Genomic DNA, 21,551 nt, shown 5'->3' with positions numbered 1-21,551 from the left:
AAGAGCAAATGCTTTAGTTCCGGGTACCTGTCTGGAAGAGAAGAACTACGTTCCCCAAGAGCCTCTTTGAGTACTGTTATCATTCCTGCTCAAGGGAACAGATATAAAGGCGCAGGTCATCTGACTCGGGCTCTCTTCTCGTCTCGCCGTGTTCCCTGCCGGATCGGCTCGCTACTGCTGTGCCCGACTGCACGCAAGGCTTTAGTACTGGCGTAAGGCCTTTGGCTCTCGGACAATCTTTCTCTCAATTATTGTTGATTTATATTGTATTATAGTGTGTTATCTTACATTCCGATACTATATTTAGTAAATTAGTTTGTTTCTCCTCAGATCGTTGCCTCTGTTTTTAATTATTTTGGGGTGCCCTGTTTCCCTTCCTGGAGGCGCGGATTTTGCAAAATCCCTCTGTCCCACTAGTCACGGAACCGGGCCGGACCAGCCCTTAAACCATTGACACCTTTTCCCCTTTTCCCTTTTTCCCAGGGCGTGAGTCCATGGGTCCCCCCACCGCATTAGTCACAGAACCAGGCCGAATCAGCCCATAAGCCGCTGACATTCTTGGTGCACAATGCAGGCATACGCTGCCTTGGAAGAAAAAAGACTTACTTTTAGAACGAATTTCTCTTTGCGCACAGAGAGCTTAGAAAACTTATCATTACTGGAGGTACTGAAGTCCAGGCGGACTGCCAGTATTCTAGGATATTTGTAAACTTTTTGAGTGCTGCTAGCTTGCTTCTGAAAAGAGAAAAAAAAATGCTTTTTCTTTTAAAACTGCTCTTCAAGGGAATGCATTCCATCATTTTTTCTTTATTAATGCTCAGAAGATGCTGGGCCTTAATTAATTTTGCCATTCTTCTCTATCTATATATAAATATATATAATCAATTGAAAACACTAATGGAAATACCTACCTGGTATCTGCATACAACGTGGCATACAACACCACATGCAAAAATTTCGAAATTATCCCAAGAAACCTGGGGTGAGAATTATTGAAAAACTACCAACAACAACATGGAACTTGGAAGATTTTCTAGTTCGTAGTAGAAGAAAGAAGCCTCCTCAGGTGATTTGGGCCATGATGCCTGAGCAACCTGAGGTAAAAGACCTAGCCATATGACAGATTATGGCATTCCCCAAGGGCCTCCAGATGGGACCGGAGGCCCTATGTTTAGTTGACAGTGTTTTGGTCCCAAAAGAATATTCAAAGGGTTATGGCATTGGGTGATACACCACGCTAGATTCATCGATAGAAACATCGATAATCTATGGGGATCCAACAAAATTTAATGGGGATAGAGTGATGATTGGTGGCTGTGAGGGACAGACCATTCCTGTCACCCAAACGTGGTTGAAATTGGGGGTTGGGCGTCTCCCACCCCGTGAGTGTAAAGTGTCTATTGCCCCAGTCCCAGAGTACATCTTGGGCATAGACATTTTATGGGGTCTGGCTCTCGAGATGACTGTTGGAGAGTTCAGACTTTGACAGAGGTGCATTAGTGTCCGAGCAGTGCAGGCAATACTGAGGGGCCATGTGAAGCATGAGCCCATTCGCCTGCCGGAATCACACTAGATTACTAATGTGAGACAGTATAGACTCCCAGGGGGGCAAGATGAAATATCAAGGACGATGCAGGAATTAGAAAAAGTTGGGATAATAAGACCTGCGCATAGCCCATATAATTCCCCCATGTGACCAGTATGAAAGTCAGACGGCACATGGAAAATGACAGTGGATTATAGAGAATTAAATAAGGTCACGCCGCCTGTTCATGCGGCCATACCCAGTATTGCCTCCCTAATGGACACATTGAGTAGGGAGGTAAAAACCTACCATTGTATCCTAGATTTGGCAAATGCCTTCTTCAGTATTCCAATTGCTGAAGAATCATGAGATCAGTTTGCATTTACATGGGGAGGCAGGCAGTGGACCTTTCAGGTCTCGCCACAGGGGTATGTATATTTGCCAACATATTGCCATAACCTAGTGGCGCGTCATGGTTTTATGAGTTTTGGTTACTGGTATTCCACATCATAACGTCATGTAGTGCACTGGGAGTTAAAGTGTTAATGCTCCAGTTCTGGGTATCTGTCTGGAAGAGAAGAACTACATCCCCCAGGGGGCTTTGCAGTCAGAGAGGAGATATAACCTCTGGCAAAGTCACCTGATGTTCCTTTCTTCTCCCCTCAGCTCTCGTCCCAATCGCACGCATCGCCTCAGCTTCTACTGTAAGGCCTACAGCTTTCAGATACTCTTTCTCTCAGTATATTTGATTTATTAGCTTCAATTCTAATTATACTGAATTATGGTGTGTTATCTTGCATTCCGATACCGTATTTAGTAAATTAGTTTGTTTCTCCTCAGATCATTGCCACTGTTTTTAATTATTTTGAGGTCCCGTTTCCCTTTTCTGGAGGCGTGGATTTTGCGAAATCCCTCTGCCCCGCTAGTCATGGAACCGGGCCGAACCAGCCCCTAAACCGCTGACATTCTTGGTGGAAAATGTGGGCACTAGCTGCTTTTTAGCTTTTTAGAATGAATCTCTCTCTGCTCTTGGAGAGCTTCGTTACCTTCACTGGGAAAGTTATCTCTTTTGCAGGTGCTCTCTGAAATCTTGACCTTGAAAGTCCAGGCGGACTGCCAGTATTCTGGGATATTTGTAAACTTTGATCACTGCTATCTTACTTCTGTAAAGAGGGAAAAGAAAAAAAAATTGCTTTCTCTTGTAAAATTGCTTTTAAAGGGACTGCATGTCATCATTTTTTCTTTTTTACTGCTCAAAACATCCTGGGACTTAATTAAGTTTGCCACTTTGCTCTATGGAGCTACAGGTATATATAATCAATTGAAAACACTGATGGAAATACCTACCTGGTATCTGCATACAATGTGGCATACAACTCTAAAGGGAGTTTCTAATTCTACAGAAATTGTGATGCCTGAGATAAAGAAATGGACTACTATGGTAAAAGACACTGATTATTTGAGAGAATGCATGGTGGTGGAAGTGTTACATGAACCAACTTTGTTCCTGATGATCCAAACCATGATCCTGAGAGAGTCAGGTGTACACCAAATATGTGGCATAAGTTCACAAGAACTAAACCAGAAAACTATGCCAGTACATAAACAGCTATTCATGGCAGAAGGCAAAGAAGACCCCTTTAAAGTGAACTGATTTCTAAACTGCATGACTTTGAGATACATTTAACCCCTCTACAAGCATATATATCAGCCACTTCAAAAGTAACTGAAAGACCGGACAGGCGGAAATAAGCTTCAGTGGTAAAGATAGGCAAAAGCACCCCATTGTGACTGGACCAGGGGCTCCATGTTTACTTGGTATCGATTACCTCATAAGGGGGTCATTTTAAGGATCCCAAGGGGTATCAATGGGCCTTTGGAACAGCTGCTGTAGACACAGACAACATTAAGCAGCTGTCATAGAATTATAGAATCATAGAATAGCCTGGGTTGAAAAGGATCATAATGATCATCAAGTTTCAACTCCCTGCTATGTGAAGGGCCACCAAGCACTAAATCAGGCTGCCCAGAGCCACATCCAGCCTGGCCTTGAATGCCTCCAGAGATGGGGCATCCACAACCTCCTTGGGCAACCTGTTCCAGTGTGTTACCACCCTCTGTGTGAAAAACTTCCTCCTAATATCTAACAAGCCCAGTCCCCTCAACCTTTCTTCTTAAGTGAGGTGCTCCAGCCCTCTGATCATCTTATTGGCTCTCCTCTAGACCTGCTCCAAGAGCTCCACGTCCTTCCTGCACAGGGGGCCCCAGGCCTGGATGCAGTACTCCAGATGGGGCCTTACAAGAGCCGAGTAGAGGGGGACAATTGCCTTCCTCTCTCTGCAGGCACCTCCTCTTTTAATGCAGCCCAAAACACAGTTGTCCTTCCGGGCTGCATGCACACATTGCTGGCTCGTGTCCAGCTTCTCATACACCAGGATCCCCAAGTCCTTCTCTGTGGGAGGGGGAGAGGTCAGCTCGGTCTTGTCGAATGCTGACTCTCTGATAACGAGGCTCTGGAAAGGAGACAGAAGGACTGAATAAATGGGGGTGTTTTGTACCTAGCCATAAGATAAACTCTGCTGATTATGAAGACTTGTTATGGAATTAGCTTGCTTTCTAGCCAATGGATTGTTAGTGGAAATGTACTGAATATGTGTGTTAGAAGACAAAAGGCTTGCTTAAAAGAACAAATAGAGAGTGACAGCATCATGATCACGATCATCACAGCAATAAAGAAATCTTCCTGGCACGAGAACCCTGTGTCGTGTTGCTAACTCACGACACTTCTCCGCAGGGCTGCTCTCAAGGAGATCTTCCCCCAGTTTGTATAAATACCTGGGATTGCCCCGACCCAAGTGCAACACCCTGCACTTGGCCTTATTGAACCTCATTAGGTTTTCATGGGCCCGCTTCTCCAGCCTGTCCAGGTCCCTCTGGATGGCTACCCTTCCTTCCAACATATCGACTGCACCACTCAGCTTGGTGTCATCTGCAAACTTACTGAGGGTGCACTCGATGCCATCGTCTATGTCATTGATGAAGATGTTGAAAAGCACCGGTCCCAAGACTGACCCCTGAGGGACACCACTTGTGACCGGCCTCCACCCTGACACAGAACCATTGATCACAACGCTTTGACTGCGTCCAGCCAGCCAATTCCTAATCCATCCAACAGTCCATCCTTCAAATCAATATCTCTCCAATTTAGAGAGAAGGATGTGGTGAGGGGCCATGTCAAAGGCCTTGCAGAAGTCCAGGTAGATGACATCCACCGTCCTTCCCGTGTACACCAAAGCCGTAACTCCATCATAGAAGGCCACCAGATTGTTCAGGCAAGATCTGCCCTTGGTGAAGCCATACTGGCTGTCTCAAATCACCTCTTTATCTCATATGTGCCCTAACATAGCTTCTAGGAGGATCTGCTCCATGATCTTACCAGGCACAGAGTTGAGGCTCACCAGCCTGTAGTTCCCTGGATCTTCCTTTCTCCCTTTCTTAAAAATGGGAGTAATGTTTCCCTTTTTCCAGTCACCGAGGACTTCACCAGACAGCCATGATTTTTCAGATATGATGGTGAGCGGCTCGGCAACCACCTCAGCCATCTCTCTCAGAACCCTAGGATGGATATCATCTGGCCCCATGGACTTATACACGTTCAATTTCATGAGGAGGTCTGGACTTGTTCCACTCTTACAGTGGGACAGAAACCACTCCTCACATCCTCACCTAGAGGCTCATTGTCCCCATTACCTTTCATCCGAGGGGGAACACTCTCCTTGGCCTGTCTCCTCCTGCATTTGTATCTGCAGAACCCCTTCTTGGAATCTTTCACATCCCTCACCAAGGTCAGGTACATCTGAGCCTTGGCTTTCCTAATCCTGTCTCTACACACATGGGCAACAGCCCTGTATTCCTCCCAGGCTACTCAGCCCTGCTTTCACTTCCTGTATGTCACGGAGTTACCTAGATAGATCTGTGCCCGTGACAGGGGGGCAGTAGGCTTGCGGGCCCCCCTCCCCCCTGACTTCCCAAGAAAAAACGAAGCGGTGGCAACAATCTAAGAAGGAGAACTTATTTTACTAACTATGATGTTGGGATGCAAGATGACACGATACAATACAATCTAATTGGGAGTAAGTATAATAAACCAAATGAAATGAGGGAGAGAGAGAGCGAAAGAGCGATAGAGAGGGAGAGAGAGAGAGAGTGAGAGAGTTTCCGAAACCGAAAGCCTTACTTGATGAAGGCGCCCGGCTTGGAAAGCACACCCACTCCTCTCCCAGCAGCAAGCGAAAGTGAAGAAGCACCGCGCGCAACCAGATGACGTATCTTCCGTGATGTGTCTTCCTTCTCTGACCGTGAGGTCCTCTGGGATACGTAGTTCTTCTCTTTTGTCCATGATGTTATGATGTGGAATACCAATAGCAAAGTTACAAAACCGTGACATTCCACCCCTTATTCTACATCATTATATCATGCTTAATACATATACATAGAACTACTGACTGCACTCCACCAACATCAAATTCCCTTGTGGTATGCATTGAACATCCCCATCTTTCTGCATCACCCACCAAGTGGAGCCAGGTCCCTGGGCAAAAACAGTTCCACGGAGAGGTCTGCCCTTTCCAGAGGCTGGAAGGACCCAAACTGATTTTCCCAACATGCTCTTTACATGTACTACAGGGACCTTATCTCCCTCTACAGTATGTAGGGAGCTGGAATGGGTAGGACCATCACGATTGATAGATCCCCTGGTGTTGACCAACCAGGTGGCTTCTGCCAGATGCTTCTCCCAGTGCTTAAATGTTCCACCGCCCATTGCTTTCAGCATAGTTTTTAACAACCCATTGTATCGTTCAATCTTACCAGAAGCTGGTGCATGATAGGGGATATGATAAATCCATTCAATGCCATGTTCTTTGGCCCAAGTATTTATAAGAGAATTTTTAAAATGAGTCCCATTATCTGATTCAATTCTTTCTGGGGTGCCATGTCGCCACAGAACTTGTTTCTCCAGACCTAATATGGTATTTCTGGCGGTAGCATGGGGTACTGCATATGTTTCAAGCCACCCAGTGGTCGCTTCCACCATGGTGAGCACATAAAGCTTACCATTGCAGGATCGTGGCAAGGTGATATAGTCAATCTGCCACGCCTCCCCGTATTTATACTTTTGCCATCGCCCTTCCTCCCACAGAGGTTTCATTCTCTTGGCTTGTTTGATTATGGTGCATGTTTCACAGTCATGAATAACTTGTGCAATAGCATCCATAGTTAAGTCCACCCCTCGGTCTCTAGCCCACTTATATGTTGCATCTCTCCCTTGATGGCCCGAGGTCTCATGGGCCCACCGAGCTAGAAATAATTCACCCTTGTTCTGCCAGTCCAAGTCTATTTGAGCCACCTCAATTTTGGCAGCCTGATCTACCTGATGGTTATTTTTCTGTTCTTCCGTAGCCCGACTCTTGGGCACATGAGCATCTACGTGACGCACCTTTACCACCATATTCTTTATTCGGGCAGCAATGTCTTTCCACAGTTCAGCAGACCAAATAGGTTTACCTCTCCGTTGCCAGTTATTTTGCTCCCACTGCTGTAACCACCCCCATAAGGCATTCGCCACCATCCATGAATCAGTATAAAGATAAAGCACTGGCCACCCCTCCCGTTCAGCGACATCTAAGGCTAGTTGGACAGCCTTGACCTCTGCAAACTGACGATTCTCCTTTTCCTTCAGTGGCCTCTGCAACTTGTCGCTCGGGGCTCCACACAGCAGCTTTCCATCTGCGATACTTCCCAACAATGCGACACGATCCATCTGTGAACAGGGCATATTTCTTTTCATTTCCTGGTAGTTCATTGTATGGTGGGGCCTCTTTAGCACATTATACCTTTTCTGCTGGTGATGTTTCAAACTTTTTACCTTCAGGCCAGTCCATGATCACCTCTAAGATTCCTGGACGACTGAAGTTCCCCATTCGAGCTCGTTGTGTAATTAGTGCAATCCACTTGCTCCAAGTGGCATCAGTAGCATGATGGGTGGAGGGAATCTTTCCTTTAAACATCCAGTTCAGCACTGGCAGTCGAGGTGCCAGGAGGAGCTGCGTCTCAGTACCGACTACTTCGGAAGCAGCCCTAACCCCCTCATACGCGGCTAAGATTTCCTTCTCAGTTGGGGTGTAGCACTGTTCAGACCCCCTGTATGCTCAACTCCAGAATCCCAGGGGTTGGCCTCGGGTCTCCCCTGAGGTTCTTTGCCACAAGCTCCAGGTGGGACCTTTCTCTCCAGCAGCAGTGTAGAGGATGTTCTTTACATCCTGTCCTGTCTGTACTGGCCCCAGAGCCACGGCACGGGCTATCTCATGTTTGATTTGCTCAAAAGCCTGCTGCTGTTCAGGACCCATTGTAAAATCATTCTTCTTCCGCGTCCCCTGAAACAGGGGGCTTACAATAAGGCTATAGTTTGGAACATGCATCCTCCAAAAGCCCACTACACCCAGAAAAGATTGTGTCTCTTTGTTATTAATGGGTGGAGACATGGCAGTGATTTTGTCGATCACATCTGCTGGGATGTGACGGCGCCCATCTTGCCACTTTATACCTAGGAACTGAATCTCCTGGGCAGGTCCTTTCACTTTGCTTCGCTTAATAGCAAAACCAGCTTGCAGAAGAATTTGGATTATTTGCTCTCCTTTCTTAAAAACATCTTCTGCTGTATCGCCCCACACAACAATATCATCAATGTATTGCAGATGCTCAGGAGCACTGCCCTGTTCCAATACAGTTTGGATCAACCCATGGCAAATGGTTGGGCTGTGTTTCCACCCCTGGGGCAAACGGTTCCAAGTATACTGAATGTCCCTCCAGGTGAAGGCAAACTGTGGCCAGAGGAATGGAAAAGAAGGCATTAGCGATGTCAATGGTGGCATACCACTTGACTGCTTTTGACTCCAATTCATACTGGAGTTCTAGCATGTCCGGCACAGCGGCACTCAGCGGGGGTGTGACTTCATTCAGGCCACGGTAGTCGACTGTCAGCCTCCATTCTCCACTGGCTTTACGCACTGGCCATATGGGGCTGTTAAAAGGTGAATGGGTTCTGCTGATCACTCCTTGACTTTCTAGTTGACGAATCAACTTATGAATGGGGAGCAAGGAATCCCTGTTGGTTCGATACTGCCGTCTATGCACTGCTTTTGTGGCAATTGGTACCTGCCGCTCTTTTACTTGCAGCAACCCCAGAGCAGACGGATCTTCTGACAGGCCAGGCAAAACAGATAGCTGCTTAATGTTGTCTGTATCTACAGCAGCTATTCCGAAGGCCCATCGATACCCCTTAGGATCCTTGAAATGCCCCCTTCTGAGGTAATCAATACCCAGTATGCATGGAGCCCCTGGGCCAGTCACAATAGGGTGCTTTTGCCAGTCTTTACCAGTGAGGCTTATTTTGGCCTCCAACACAGTCAGTTCTTGAGAACCCCCAGTCACTCCAGAAATATGGACTGATTCTGTCCCTTCATGATTTGAGGGCATTAGAGTGCACTGTGCACCGGTATCCACCAATGCCTTATATTTCTGTGGTTCTGATGTGCCAGGCCATCGGATCCACACAGTCCAATAAACTCCGTTATCCCTCTCCCTCCCCTGACTGAGGGCAGGGCCCCTCTATTCATTACCTGTGGTAACTGGAGCAACTACACTGGTGGTTGGTCTGTTCTGTAATTCTCTCACCCGTGCTCGCAGTGCGGGAGTATCTTGATCGTGCCACTTCCTCATATCTTCTCCATGGTCACGGAGATAACGCCACAAGGCAACACGCGAAGCCGTCCTGTTGTTGTTTCTCACTCGAGCAGGAAAGCGTTTGCCTTCGATAGCTGAGATTTTTGATGTTACAGGTGCGGAGGGGGATCGATCTTCTTTAATTAACTGGATTTTCATTAGTTTGATAAGCTCTTTCATTAGGCCCTTTTGCTTATCTTGATCGTCGTCAAACGTTTCCGATACTATTACGGGTTCCACGGGTTCATCACGATTAATCAATAGGGACATCTGCTCTTCTACATCACCCAGTCTGTTTGCTAACTCTGTGACGGCTGAAATGGAAACGTGGGTTGGGGGTAGATGTTGCTCATAGTTTTGGAGTGTAAGAATCAATTCGAAGACTAGGGGTCTTCTCTGTTGGTCCTCGTATCTGTGGAATGTGGCTACTAGTGTGGGGGCGTATCTGTCTGGTGCTGCTCTCGTAAGTTTTTGCCATATTTCAGGTGTTGTCCTCACTCTCTCCGGATCATGGTTTTGGCGTGGATCATTAGGAGCAAAATTAGACTCATATAACATTTCCACCAGGGCTATTTCCCTCAAATACTGGATACCTTTCTCAATTGTATTCCACGTTTTCTTTGCAGGCTGCAAAAGTTCTTTGTAGGGATACCTTTCCTTCACAGCTATTAATATTTGGTCCCAGAGGGTTGCAGCTTCATCCAAACATCTACTAATTGCCCTGTCGATGGATTTGTCTCCAGCAATGTCTCCTAATTGGCGTGCTTCATTACCATCTACAGACAAGCTACTGGCCCCACTATCCCAACAACGAAGCAACCAGGTGACACCAGTTTCATTTGGGCGTTGTTCAAATTCCTTTCTTGAGCTTAGGATCTCAGACATCTTGAGAGGTCGACGAACAGTAATAGAGATCTCCTCTTCATCGCTGTCCTCTTCGTGCCTCTTAGTTTTTGCCTTTGCTTTTCTTGGTTCTGAGGAAGTCCCCTCACCTGGATCTTCCTCTACCACCTCTTCCACTTCCTCTTCTTCTTCTTCTTCCTTTTTTCGCTCTAGACGCGAGGACACCCGCTTCCATTTCTTGCCTTCTACAGGGGCTACTGACACTGTTACTGGTGTCTGTTGTGACTGATCAGGTCTGACTTGGAGATTTCCCCCTTCGGCTCGCACCTCCGCTCGGAAACTGTCTCTCTCCAGAACAGTACTATACAGGGCGCGGTAGGCACAAGCCAAGCCCCAGATGAGCCGTGCCTCCTTTGATCTACCTAAGCCGCACTGCCCCTGACTCAAATGCTGGCTCATTTTCTCGGGATCCCACAGATGTTCAGGGGTGAAATCCCATGGCACGGCGGGTCCCCACGGTTCTAAGATTCTTCCTAAACCTTTCCATATTCCTTGCCAGTCATCATTCTCTGGTCTTGGAGGAGGCTCCTTCCACTTAGCACGAATGAAGAGGAATATATTCAAAGATATCGATAATATGCACGAAAATATGAGCACTGACTCGGTATTCGAAAAACGTTCAACAAACTGAGAGGGAAGCCTAGAAACTGGTTCGAAGGTCTCAAAATTCAAATTATACCACATTGCATAAAGCCACCAGACAGGTGCCTCTATCAGGGCCCTTACTTGGTTGTATATGAATACAACTCCACAGCAAGACATGAAAAGGTTAATTATAGACCGGTAACTGGCAAGGAACATAATAGCTTTTAATCCCTTATACAGTGCTCTGACAATACAGAGCAACCTCATAGTTGATAACTGCTAACGTAAGGGGGGGGTGAAGAGAAGGAGAAAAAAAAACAAACGGGAACCACTCGGTACAGTGTCTGGAGTTTGGCGGACTGCCCAGGCTATAATCTAATCTATGAAGGTCACACCAGCACCAGCAATGCTTTGTAGTCTCACAGTCTGGCCTAACGAAATCCTTTTTTTCTTACTAACGTTAAAGCTTCAGATGAATCTTGCCCGCATTCTCCACCAAAATTGTCACGGAGTTACCTAGATAGATCTGTGCCCGTGACAGGGGGGCAGTAGGCTTGCGGGCCCCCCTCCCCCCTGACTTCCCAAGAAAAAACGAAGCGGTGGCAACAATCTAAGAAGGAGAACTTATTTTACTAACTATGATGTTGGGATGCAAGATGACACGATACAATACAATCTAATTGGGAGTAAGTATAATAAACCAAATGAAATGAGGGAGAGAGAGAGCGAAAGAGCGATAGAGAGGGAGAGAGAGAGAGAGTGAGAGAGTTTCCGAAACCGAAAGCCTTACTTGATGAAGGCGCCCGGCTTGGAAAGCACACCCACTCCTCTCCCAGCAGCAAGCGAAAGTGAAGAAGCACCGCGCGCAACCAGATGACGTATCTTCCGTGATGTGTCTTCCTTCTCTGACCGTGAGGTCCTCTGGGATACGTAGTTCTTCTCTTTTGTCCATGATGTTATGATGTGGAATACCAATAGCAAAGTTACAAAACCATGACACTGTACATTTCCCTCTTTTCCCTCCCTGTCATGGTTTTATGATTTTTGGTTATCAGTATTCCACATCATAACATCGTGCAGTGTACTGGGAGTTAAAGAGCAAATGCTCTAGTTCCGGGTACTTGTCCAGAAGAGAAGAAAAACTACGTTCCCCAGAAGTCTGTTCGAGTACTGCTATCATTCTTGCTCAGGGGAACAGATATAAGGCCTGTAGGTCACCTGACCTGGGTCGTCGTCTTATCTCGTCACGCTCGCTTTCGGGTCGTCTCGCTGCTGCTCCTGGCTGCACACAAGGCTTCAGTATTAGAGTAAGGCCTTTAGCTCTCGGACAATCCTTCTCTCAATTATATTTGATTTTATTAACAATTATATTGAACTATATTGTATTAGAGTGTGTTATCGTGCATTCCGATACTATATTTAGTAAATTAGTTTGTTTCTCCTCAGATCGTCGCCACTGTTTTTTAAATTTTTTTTTTGGGGGGGGCTCCCCTGTTTCCCTTTTCCAGAGGCGCGGATTTTGCAAAAAAAAAATCCTTCCACCCCACTAGTCACGGAAATGGGCCGGACCAGCCCATAAACCGTTGACATTTTTGGTGGAGACTGAGGGCATAAGCTGCTTTTTTTTTTTTTAGCTTTTAGAACGAATCTCTCTCTCTCTCCTCTCAGAGCTTCTTTAGTCTTGGTTGGAGAGTTTATCTCTTCTGCAGATGCTTACTGGAAATTTGACCTTGAAAGTCCAGGCGGACTGCCAATATTTTGAGATGTTTTGTAAACTTGGAGCACTGCTATCTTTAGTAAAGGGGAAGGGAAAAAAAATGATTCTGCTTTCTGTTTTAAATCAGTTTGTAGAGAGAGCTGCTAATTTCACAGAACTTGTGATTTTGAAGCAGGCTCCCAGTCTCTCTTTCGAATCCTTCATGGATTGTTTGAATGCTCATCTGATCACAATGTTAATCTCCCTGAATGCACTGTTTGTCACTGTAATTATTTCACTCAGTAGCTGTATTTTTAATATTATGAAGAAGAAGCCTTCCCCAAAGCCAGAGAATACTGAGTGGCAGGGAGTGTGGAGAGGCTTGGGAGAGACTTTAGAGAAATGGACATGTTCAGTGTCATGGATCTTTACTCCTGAACACCTAAAAGATCCTGAGAGCCTAAACAGATATTTGAGACAGGGATGTTGTGGCTTAGGCAGATCTGAGGAGGCACAAATGATTAGGGGCCTGGCTAATGCTTATCGGGCCTTATTTAATACTATCTCAGAGAGGGAGAGAGTTTCTGAAATTGAGAGGGAGAGTGTCCATGCTGAAAGAGAAAGTCTCCAGGAGACCGTATTAGATGAGCGAGGGAGTCTTCAAGCCGAAAAGGAGAGTTTCCAGGAGAGAGTCCGAGCTGAGAGGGAGAATCTTCAGGCCCAGGAAGAGAGTCTCCTAGTTGACAAACAGAGTCTTCAAATCCACAGAGAGAATCTTCAGCCTGAGTGAGACGCACTCCAGTCTGAAAGAGACACCCTCCAATCTGAATTAAATACCCTCATAATTGAACAAGACAGACTCCGAGCTGAGCTGGAGAGTAAGAGTATCGGGACTGACCAACCTGATCAACCACAAGAGGCACCAGAATCTATGTCAGTTGCCCCTGTAAGAGGATGGAAAACAAAACGAATCTTGACTCAGTTAGAACAGAATGAAGAGGAGGAAAGACGTCCAGAGGAGCAGCTCCAAGTTCTAGGGGAACCACCCCTGAGTCCAGGGGAGGGGTCCTCAATAAGATCATGGTCACCAACGCCCAGGAGAGTAACAAGGAGTCCTGAAAGTGCAGGAGGTGAGCGAGACATCATTACCATTACTTATAGATCTTTGAAAATGAACGAAATTCGTGGTCTGAGAAAAGACTTCACACACCACCCAAAGGAGCCTATCGTCACCTGGTTACTTCGATGTTGGGACAGTGGGGCTGACAGTGTGCTGCTAGATAGTAGAGAGGCTCATCAGCTCGGTGGCATTGCTAGGGACTCAGCCATTGACAGAGGTATTAGCACATGCCGGAACCAGGCCTTCACCCTCTGGAAGTGGATGCTGTTGGCTGTGAAAGAAAGATACCCCTTCAAAGATGACCTGATGCCTGAGAAAAGGAAATGGAATGATATGGAAAAAGGCTTCTGTTATTTGAGAGAACACGCCGTGGTGGAAATGTTACATAGCCCCACTGTCATTCCTGATGAGCCTGACCAAGAGCATGATCATGAGAACGTCAGCTGTACACCACATATGTGGCGTATATTCACAAAGACTGCACCAGAGAGCTATGCCAGTACATTTGCAGCAATGTATGACAGAGGGGGAGAAAGACCTTTTATAAATGAACTGGTTAATAAACTCCAAGACTTCGAGTTACATTTAATCCCTCTACGCCAACCTGAATCATTCAACATCTCAGCTATTAGACTGGCTATCAACAGGAGACGTCCTCCTGTTCAAGCAAGTGACAACAGTAAGACTGGATCGCGTTTTGCCTTGTGGCATTACCTGTGTGACCATTGGGAAGATATGAAGAAGTGGCATAAGAAACCCACTTCTGCACTTCAAGCACGGGTAAAAGAATTAGAAGATAGATCAACCACCAACTTCTCCAAAAAGGTGGTTGCTCCAGTTGATGCGGGACATGGCAATAGTCAGGAGGACAACGGAGGTAACAAGTAGAGGGGCCCTGCCCCCAGCCAGGCGGGGGAAAGGGATAACAGAGTGTATTAGACTGTGTGGATTAGATGGCCTGGCACATCAGAACCACAGAAATTTAAGGCACAGTTAGACACTGGTGCACAGTGTACCCTAATGCCCTCGAGACACCAAGGGACAAAATCAATTTATATTCACGGGGTGACTGGGGGTTCCCAAGAGTTGACTATGTTGAAGGCTGAAATAAGTCTCGCTGGCAAAGACTGGCAAAAACATCCTATTGTGACTGGTCCAGGGGCTCCATGTATACTTGGTATTGATTACCTCAAAAGGGGGCATTTCAAGAATCCCAAGGGGAATCAGTGGGCCTTTGGAATAGCTGCTGTAGACACAGAAGGTGTTAAACAGTTGATTGCACTGTCTGGCCTATCAGAAGATCTGTCTGTTGTGGGATTGCTATGAGTAAAAGAGCAACAGGTACCGATTGCTATAAAAATGGTGCACAGACGGCAGTACCGCACCAACAGGAATTCCTTGCTCCCTGTTTTGAAGTTGATTAGTCAACTAGAGAGTTAGGGAGTGATTAGCAAAACTCACTCAATTTTTAACAGCTCCATATGTCCAGTGCATAAAGCCAGTGGAGAATGGAGGCTGACGGTAGACTACCGCGGCCTGAATGAAGTCACACCCTCACTGAGTGCTGCTGTGCCGGACATGCTAGAACTCCAATATGAACTGGAGTCAAAAGCAGCCAAGTGGTATGCCACCACTGACATTGCTAATGCTTTCTTTTCCATTCCATTGGCCACGGAATCATAGAATCATAGAATCATAGAATTACTCTGGTTGGAAAGGACCTCAAAGATCATCAAGTCCAACCGCAGCCTAACCATAGTACCCTAACTCTAACAACCCTCCGCTAAATCATCTCTCTGAGTACCACATCCAAACGGCTCTTAAACACATCCAGGGATGGTGACTCAACCACCTCCCTGGGGAGCCTATTCCAGTGCTTAATAACACTTTCTGTAAAGAGGTGTTTCCTAACATCCAACCTAAACTTACCTTGGCATAACTTGAGGCCATTTCCCCTCGTCTTGTCACCTGTCACCAGTGAGAGGAGACCTACTCTGCTCTCACTGTAAACACCTTTCAGATATTGGAAGAGAGTAATAAGGTCTCCCCTCAGCCTCCTCTTCCCCAGGCTAAACAGCCCCAGCTCCCCCAGCCTCTCCTCATAGGGCTGATTTTCCAAGCCCTTCACTAGCCTCGTTGCCCTTCTCTGGACCTGCTCCAGTACCTCCATGTCCTTCTTGTACTGAGGTGCCCAAAACTGAACACAGTACTCGAGGTGAGGCCTCACCAATGCCGAGTACAGGGGCAGGATGACTTCCCTAGTCCTGCTCACCACACCGTTCCTGATACAAGCCAGGATACCATTGGCCTTCTTGGCCACCTGGGCACACTGCTGGCTCATATTCAGCCAACTGTCCATCAGTACACCAAGGTCCCTTTCCATCAGGCAGCTTTCCAGCCACACCTCCCCAAGCCTGTAGGGTTGCCTGGGGTTGTTGTGACCAAAATGCAGGACCCAACACTTGGCCCTATTGAAACTCATACCGTTAACCTTGGCCCATCGATCCACTCTATCCAGGTCCCTCTGTAGTGCCCTTCTCCCCTCTGGCAGATCAACACTCCCTCCCAGCTTGGTGTTGTCTGCAAACTTTCTGAGGATGCACTCAATCTCCTCGTCAAGATCGTTAATAAAGATATTAAACAGAAGCTGCCCCAGCACTGAGTCCTAGGGGACACCGCTCATGACCGGCTGTCAACTGGATTCAGCTCCATTAACCACAACTCTTTGGGCCCGGCCATCCAGCCGGTTCTTCACCCAGCAGAGCGTACACCCTTCCAGACCATGGGCAGCCAGCTTCTCCACGAGGATGTTGTGGAGGACAGTGTCAAAGGCCTTACTGAAGTCCAGGTAGACCACATCAACAGCTTGACCCTCATCCACTAAGCGGGTCACCTTGTCATAGAATGAAATCAGGTTTGTCAGACAGGATCTACCATTCATAAACCCATGCTGACTGGGCCTGATCCCCCGGTTGACCTTTAGTTGGTCCATGATGGTTCCTGAGATTATCCATTCCATGACCTTCCCTGGCACTGAGGTGAGACTGATAGGCCTGTAGCTACCAGGATCATCTTTTCGGCCCTTTTTGAAGATGGGCGTCACATTTGCCAGTTTCCATTCCACTGGGACATCCCTGGTTAGTCAGGACTGCCGAAAGATGATGGAGAGTGCCTTGGCAACCACATCCACCAACTCCCTCAGCACTCTAGGGTGCAGTCCATCCGGCCCCATGGACTTGTAAGCATCCAGCTTTCTCAGCAGGTCCAGAACTATCTCATCTTGGATCATGAAGGGCTTATTCTGTTCCCCATCCCTATCTACCAGTGCAGGGGGCTGTGTTCCCAGGGAGTAACAAGTCTTATTATTAAAGACTGAAGCAAAGAAGGCATTAAGTACCCCAGCCTTATCCCTATCCTTGGTGACCAGGTTGCCCTCGGCATCCAACAGGGGATGGAGATTCTCCCTAGCCTTCCTCTTGCTGTTAATGTGTTTATAAAAGCATTTACTGTTTACCTTTGCTTTAGTGGCCAAGCTCAGTTCTAGCTGCGCTTTGGCTTTTCTAATTTTCTCCCTGCACAGCTTCACTACATACCTGTAATCCTCATAAGTAGCTTGCCCACTCTTCCAGAGACCATAAACTTTCCTTTTCTTCTTGAGATCCAGCCAAAGGTCTCTGCTCAGCCAGCCTGGCCTCCTTGCCTGTTGGCTCATCTTCCGTGACATGGGGATGGTCAGGTCCTGCACCTTTAAAACAGCTTCCTTAAAATATTCCCAGCCTTCCTGGGCTCCCACGGTCTCCAAAACTACCTCCCAAGGGACCCTCTCAACCATGGTCCTAAAGAGGTTGAAGTCCACCCTCTGGAAGTCCAAGGTGGCAGTTCTGCTGACTCCCCTCTATGGTTCAACAAGGACAGAGAAATCTAGCATCTCGTGATCACTTTGCCCCAGATGGCCTCCAACCTTTACATCCCCCACTAGACCTTCTCTTTTGACAAACTGCAGGTCCAGGATATTGCTTCCCCTCGTCGGCTCCCTCACCAGCTGTGTCAGGAAGTTATCTCCCACACACTCTAGGAACCTCCGGGACTGTTCCCTGTCAGCTGTATTATAATTCCAGCAGATGTCTGGGAAGTTGAAGTCCCCCACCAGAATAAGGGGGAGTGACCTAGAGACCTCACCCAACTGTTTATAAAGCCTCTCGTCCACCTCTTCATCCTGGGTGGGTGGCCTGTAGCAGACTCCCACAATAACGTCAGTCTTGTTGGCCTTTGCTTTTATTCTGATCCATATGCTCTCAACCCTATCATCACCATCATTAATTTCCACACATTCATAGTCTTTTTTAATATAGAGAGCTACACCACCGCCTTTCCTACCCAGTCTGTCTCTTTTGAAAAGCTGGTAGCCCTCCATCACTGCACTCCAGCTGTGGGAGTCATTCCACCACGTTTCCGTGATGGCAACTATATCATAACTTTCCGAACACACAATGGCCTCCAGCTCCTCTTGTTTATTACCTATTCTGCGTGCACTGGTGTAAAGGCACCTGAGCTTGGTCTCCTTGCGAGTGGCAGTAACCCTAATACCCTCATGACCACACTCAGGTGTTTCCACAGCCACCAACCTCATACCTGCCCTCGTGTTCTTCCTACAAAGGTGTAAGTCATCCTCCTTTTTCACCAAGACACCAGACCATGGGGTCTTACAAGCACATCCCTCTTCTTCAAGCACAGGGACATTGTGCTCGGGCTCCATATTAGTAACCCCAGTTACACCCCCAACCCCCTTCATACCTAGTTTACAGCTCTGTGAATGAACCTACCCAACTCCCGTCTTAAGATCCCTCTCAACCAGTGGGAGAAGCCACTCCTATCAGCCGCTGGCCAGCCCTGGCTGTTGCAAACAGAGCCAAGGTCAAAGAACCCAAACCCCTGCCGGGCACACCAAGCTCTGAGCCAGGTATTAATCTGTTGGCCCATTATATCAAGTCCCTCATTATTTCCTATAGCTGGAGGGATAGAGGAGAACACAACCTGTGCTCCTGAACCCTTTAGCTGTCTCCCCAAGGCTCTGAAATCCTTTTTCAGAGTCCTTAGGGAAGTTCTGCCTAAATCATCACTACCAACCTGAAACAACAAGAGATAGTAATCAGTGGGCCGGACCAGGGAAGGGAGTTTCTTCCTCACATCCTTAACCCGGGCTCCCGGGAGGCAGCAGACCTCCCTGTGTAGAGGGTCTGGTCTACATATTGGCCCTTCTGCTCCCTTCAGCAGAGAGTCACCAACGACAATGACCCGTTGTTTTTTCCTAGTTGATGAAGTTTTAATGCTGGTCAAGGACTGGTCAGACTTCGGGAGCAACACCAACTGGGGAGAAACGTCATCACCACCATCGTCCAGTTGTCCCTGCAGAGCACTGTACCTGTTTTGCAGGGGCAGCTGGGGGGGCTGGGGACTTACTGGAAGGGCATGCCTGCATCTCCGAGCAGGGGCCTTATGCCACTGCCCTACATCCCCCAATTCTTCATTGTTGTTCCTGGGGGGAGGAGAGGATAGAGGATTCACTGCAGCAGGAACACTGTCTGCATGCTGGTTCCCTTCTGTCACCTGATTGCAAGGCGGCAGGGGGTGACTTACTCCGTGCAGAGCCACGTCTGGCTGCCTAGATCTAGGGGCCGATAGGGTTTGGTACCAGCAATCAGTCTCCCTCTCACACTCCTTTATGCTCCTCAGCCTCTCCACCTCATCCTTCAGGTCGACCACAAGTCTGAGTAAGTAGTTTACCTGGTCACATCGTACACAATTGCTGCCTCCCTCACCTAGCGCTGCAAGGGCCTGTAGCACCAGGCTCTGGCATTCACTACAGCCCAAGAACTGCACACCAGCGTCTTGTTTTAGGATCTCAGTCTGAGTATCCTCATTTTTCTTAGCAACAGCCTTTCTTACATACATGGGCGGGACCTCAGTCTGGGTCTCCACAGTCTTCTTGTCTGCCACTTTTCTTTTGTGAGTGTATGGGACCTCTGTCTGGGTCACCTCATTATTTCTGGCAGCAGCCTACCACTGGGGCGCAGCCATGGCTAAGCTAAGCAGAATACTTACCAGCACTGTACAGGAAGCCATGTGATTCACAGACCTGACCCCTCCTTTCTGTCTCTGGTGGGCAGCAGCATGCCGCTGTCCTCCTCAGGGTTTTTTCAAGGCACGGGGCGTGTATGCAGTACCGTTGCTCAGGCAACGCCCACGCGCTGCGTCAGCCACTCTTGCGAGAGCTGCCGGTCTGCTTCGTTGGCACCGGGGTTCCCTGAGTGAAGAAACTGTTCGAGATCCCTTTGAACCACGCGGTCGGTCGCTGCTGCTGAGTTCGGGACGGCTCCAAGGCAGCTGACATCGGCGATCAAAGGGCTTCTTCCGGGTTTGGAGCCCGTTTAAATCTCCCGCCGTTGCCCAGGTAACGCCCACACGCTGTGTCAGCTGCTCTCGCGAGAGCTGCCGGTCTGCTTCGTTGCCACCGGGGTTCCCTGAGTGAAGGAACTGTTCAAGATCCCTTTGAACCACGCGGTCGGTCGCTGCTGATTGGTACGGGACAGCTCCGAGGCAGCTGAGGTTGGCGATCAAAGGAATGTAGGCCACAGTTTGCTTTCACCTGGAGGGACATTCAGTACACCTGGAATCATTTGCCCAAGGGGTGGAAACACAGCCCAACCATTTGCCATGGGTTGATCCAAGCTGTACTGGAACACAGAGGTGCTCCTGAGCACTTAGAGTACATTGACGACATTATCGTGTGGGGCAATACAACAGAGGAAGTTTTTGAGAAAGGAGAGCAAGTAATCCAGATCCTTCTTAGTGCTGGTTTCGCTATTAAGCGAAGCAAAGTGAAAGGACCTGCCTGGGAGATTCAGTTCCTAGGTATAAAGTGGCAAGATGGGCGTCGTCATATCCCAGCAGATGTGATCGACAAAATCACTGCCATGTCTCCGCCCACTAATAAGAAAGAGACACAGTCTTTTTTGGGCATAGTGGGCTTTTGGAGAATGCATGTTCCAAACTATAGCCTCATTGTAAGCCCCCTTTATCAAGTGACTCGGAAGAAGAATAATTTTATGTGGGGTCCTGAACAGCAGCAGGCTTTTGAGCAGATTAAGCAGGAGATAGCTCGTGTCATGGCCCTGAGGCCAGTACAGACGGAACAGGATGTAAAGAATATTCTCTATACTGCTGCTGGAGAGAAAGGTCCCACCTGGAGTTTGTGGCAAAGAGCCTCAGGAGAGACCCGAAGCCGACCCCTGGGATTCTGGAGTCGGGCGTACAGGGGGTCTGAAAAGCACTACACTCCAACTGAAAAGGAGATCTTAGCTGCATATGAGGGGGTTTGAGCTACTTCTGAAGTAGTTGGTACTGAGACGCAGCTCCTTCTAGCACCTCGATTGCCAGTGTTGAACTGGATGTTCAAGGGAAAGGTTCCCTCTACCCATCATGCTACTGATGCCACTTGGAGTAAGTGACATGGCTTGGATTGCGCTGATTACACAACGAGCTCGGATGGGGAACCTCAGTCATCCCGGAATCTTGGAGGTGATCATGGACTGGCCTGAAGGCGAAAAGTTTGGAACATCACCAGGAGAAGAGATATCGCGTGCTAACGAGGCCCCACCATACAATAAACTTCCAGAGAATAAAAAGAAATATGCCCTGTTCACAGACGGATCGTGTCGTATTGTGGGGAAGCATCGCAGATGGAAAGCTGCTGTGTGGAGCCCCACACGACAAGTTGCAGAGGCCACTGAAGGAAAAGGAGAATCAAGTCAGTTCGCAGAGGTAAAGGCTATCCAACTTGCCTTAGATGTTGCTAAACAGGAGGGGTAGCCAGTGCTTTACCTTTATACTGACTCATGGATGGTGGCGAATGCCTTATGGGGGTGGCTACTGCAGTGGGA

General features: G+C 47.8%; 2 protein-coding genes across 3 annotated transcripts in view; one reads left to right on the top strand and one right to left on the bottom strand.

Annotated features, from left to right (window-relative positions):
- LOC100859602 (zinc finger SWIM domain-containing protein 6-like) overlaps positions 1–21,551 on the bottom strand; it is a 452,492-nt gene that overhangs the window by 208,464 nt on the left and 222,477 nt on the right. The gene's annotated exons all lie outside the window — the stretch shown is intronic.
- On the top strand, positions 12,021–15,194 carry LOC121108186. Its single transcript, XM_046905121.1, has 2 exons — positions 12,021–12,102; positions 13,260–15,194. The coding sequence occupies exon 2, from the start codon at positions 13,423–13,425 to the stop codon at positions 14,497–14,499; it is 1,077 nt and encodes a 358-aa protein (XP_046761077.1). The 5' UTR covers positions 12,021–12,102; positions 13,260–13,422; the 3' UTR covers positions 14,500–15,194.

This window comes from Gallus gallus, chromosome W (genome assembly GCF_016699485.2).
Source record: "Gallus gallus isolate bGalGal1 chromosome W, bGalGal1.mat.broiler.GRCg7b, whole genome shotgun sequence".
NCBI lineage: Eukaryota > Metazoa > Chordata > Aves > Galliformes > Phasianidae > Gallus > Gallus gallus.
This window is presented reverse-complemented; position numbering and strand designations above follow the sequence as displayed.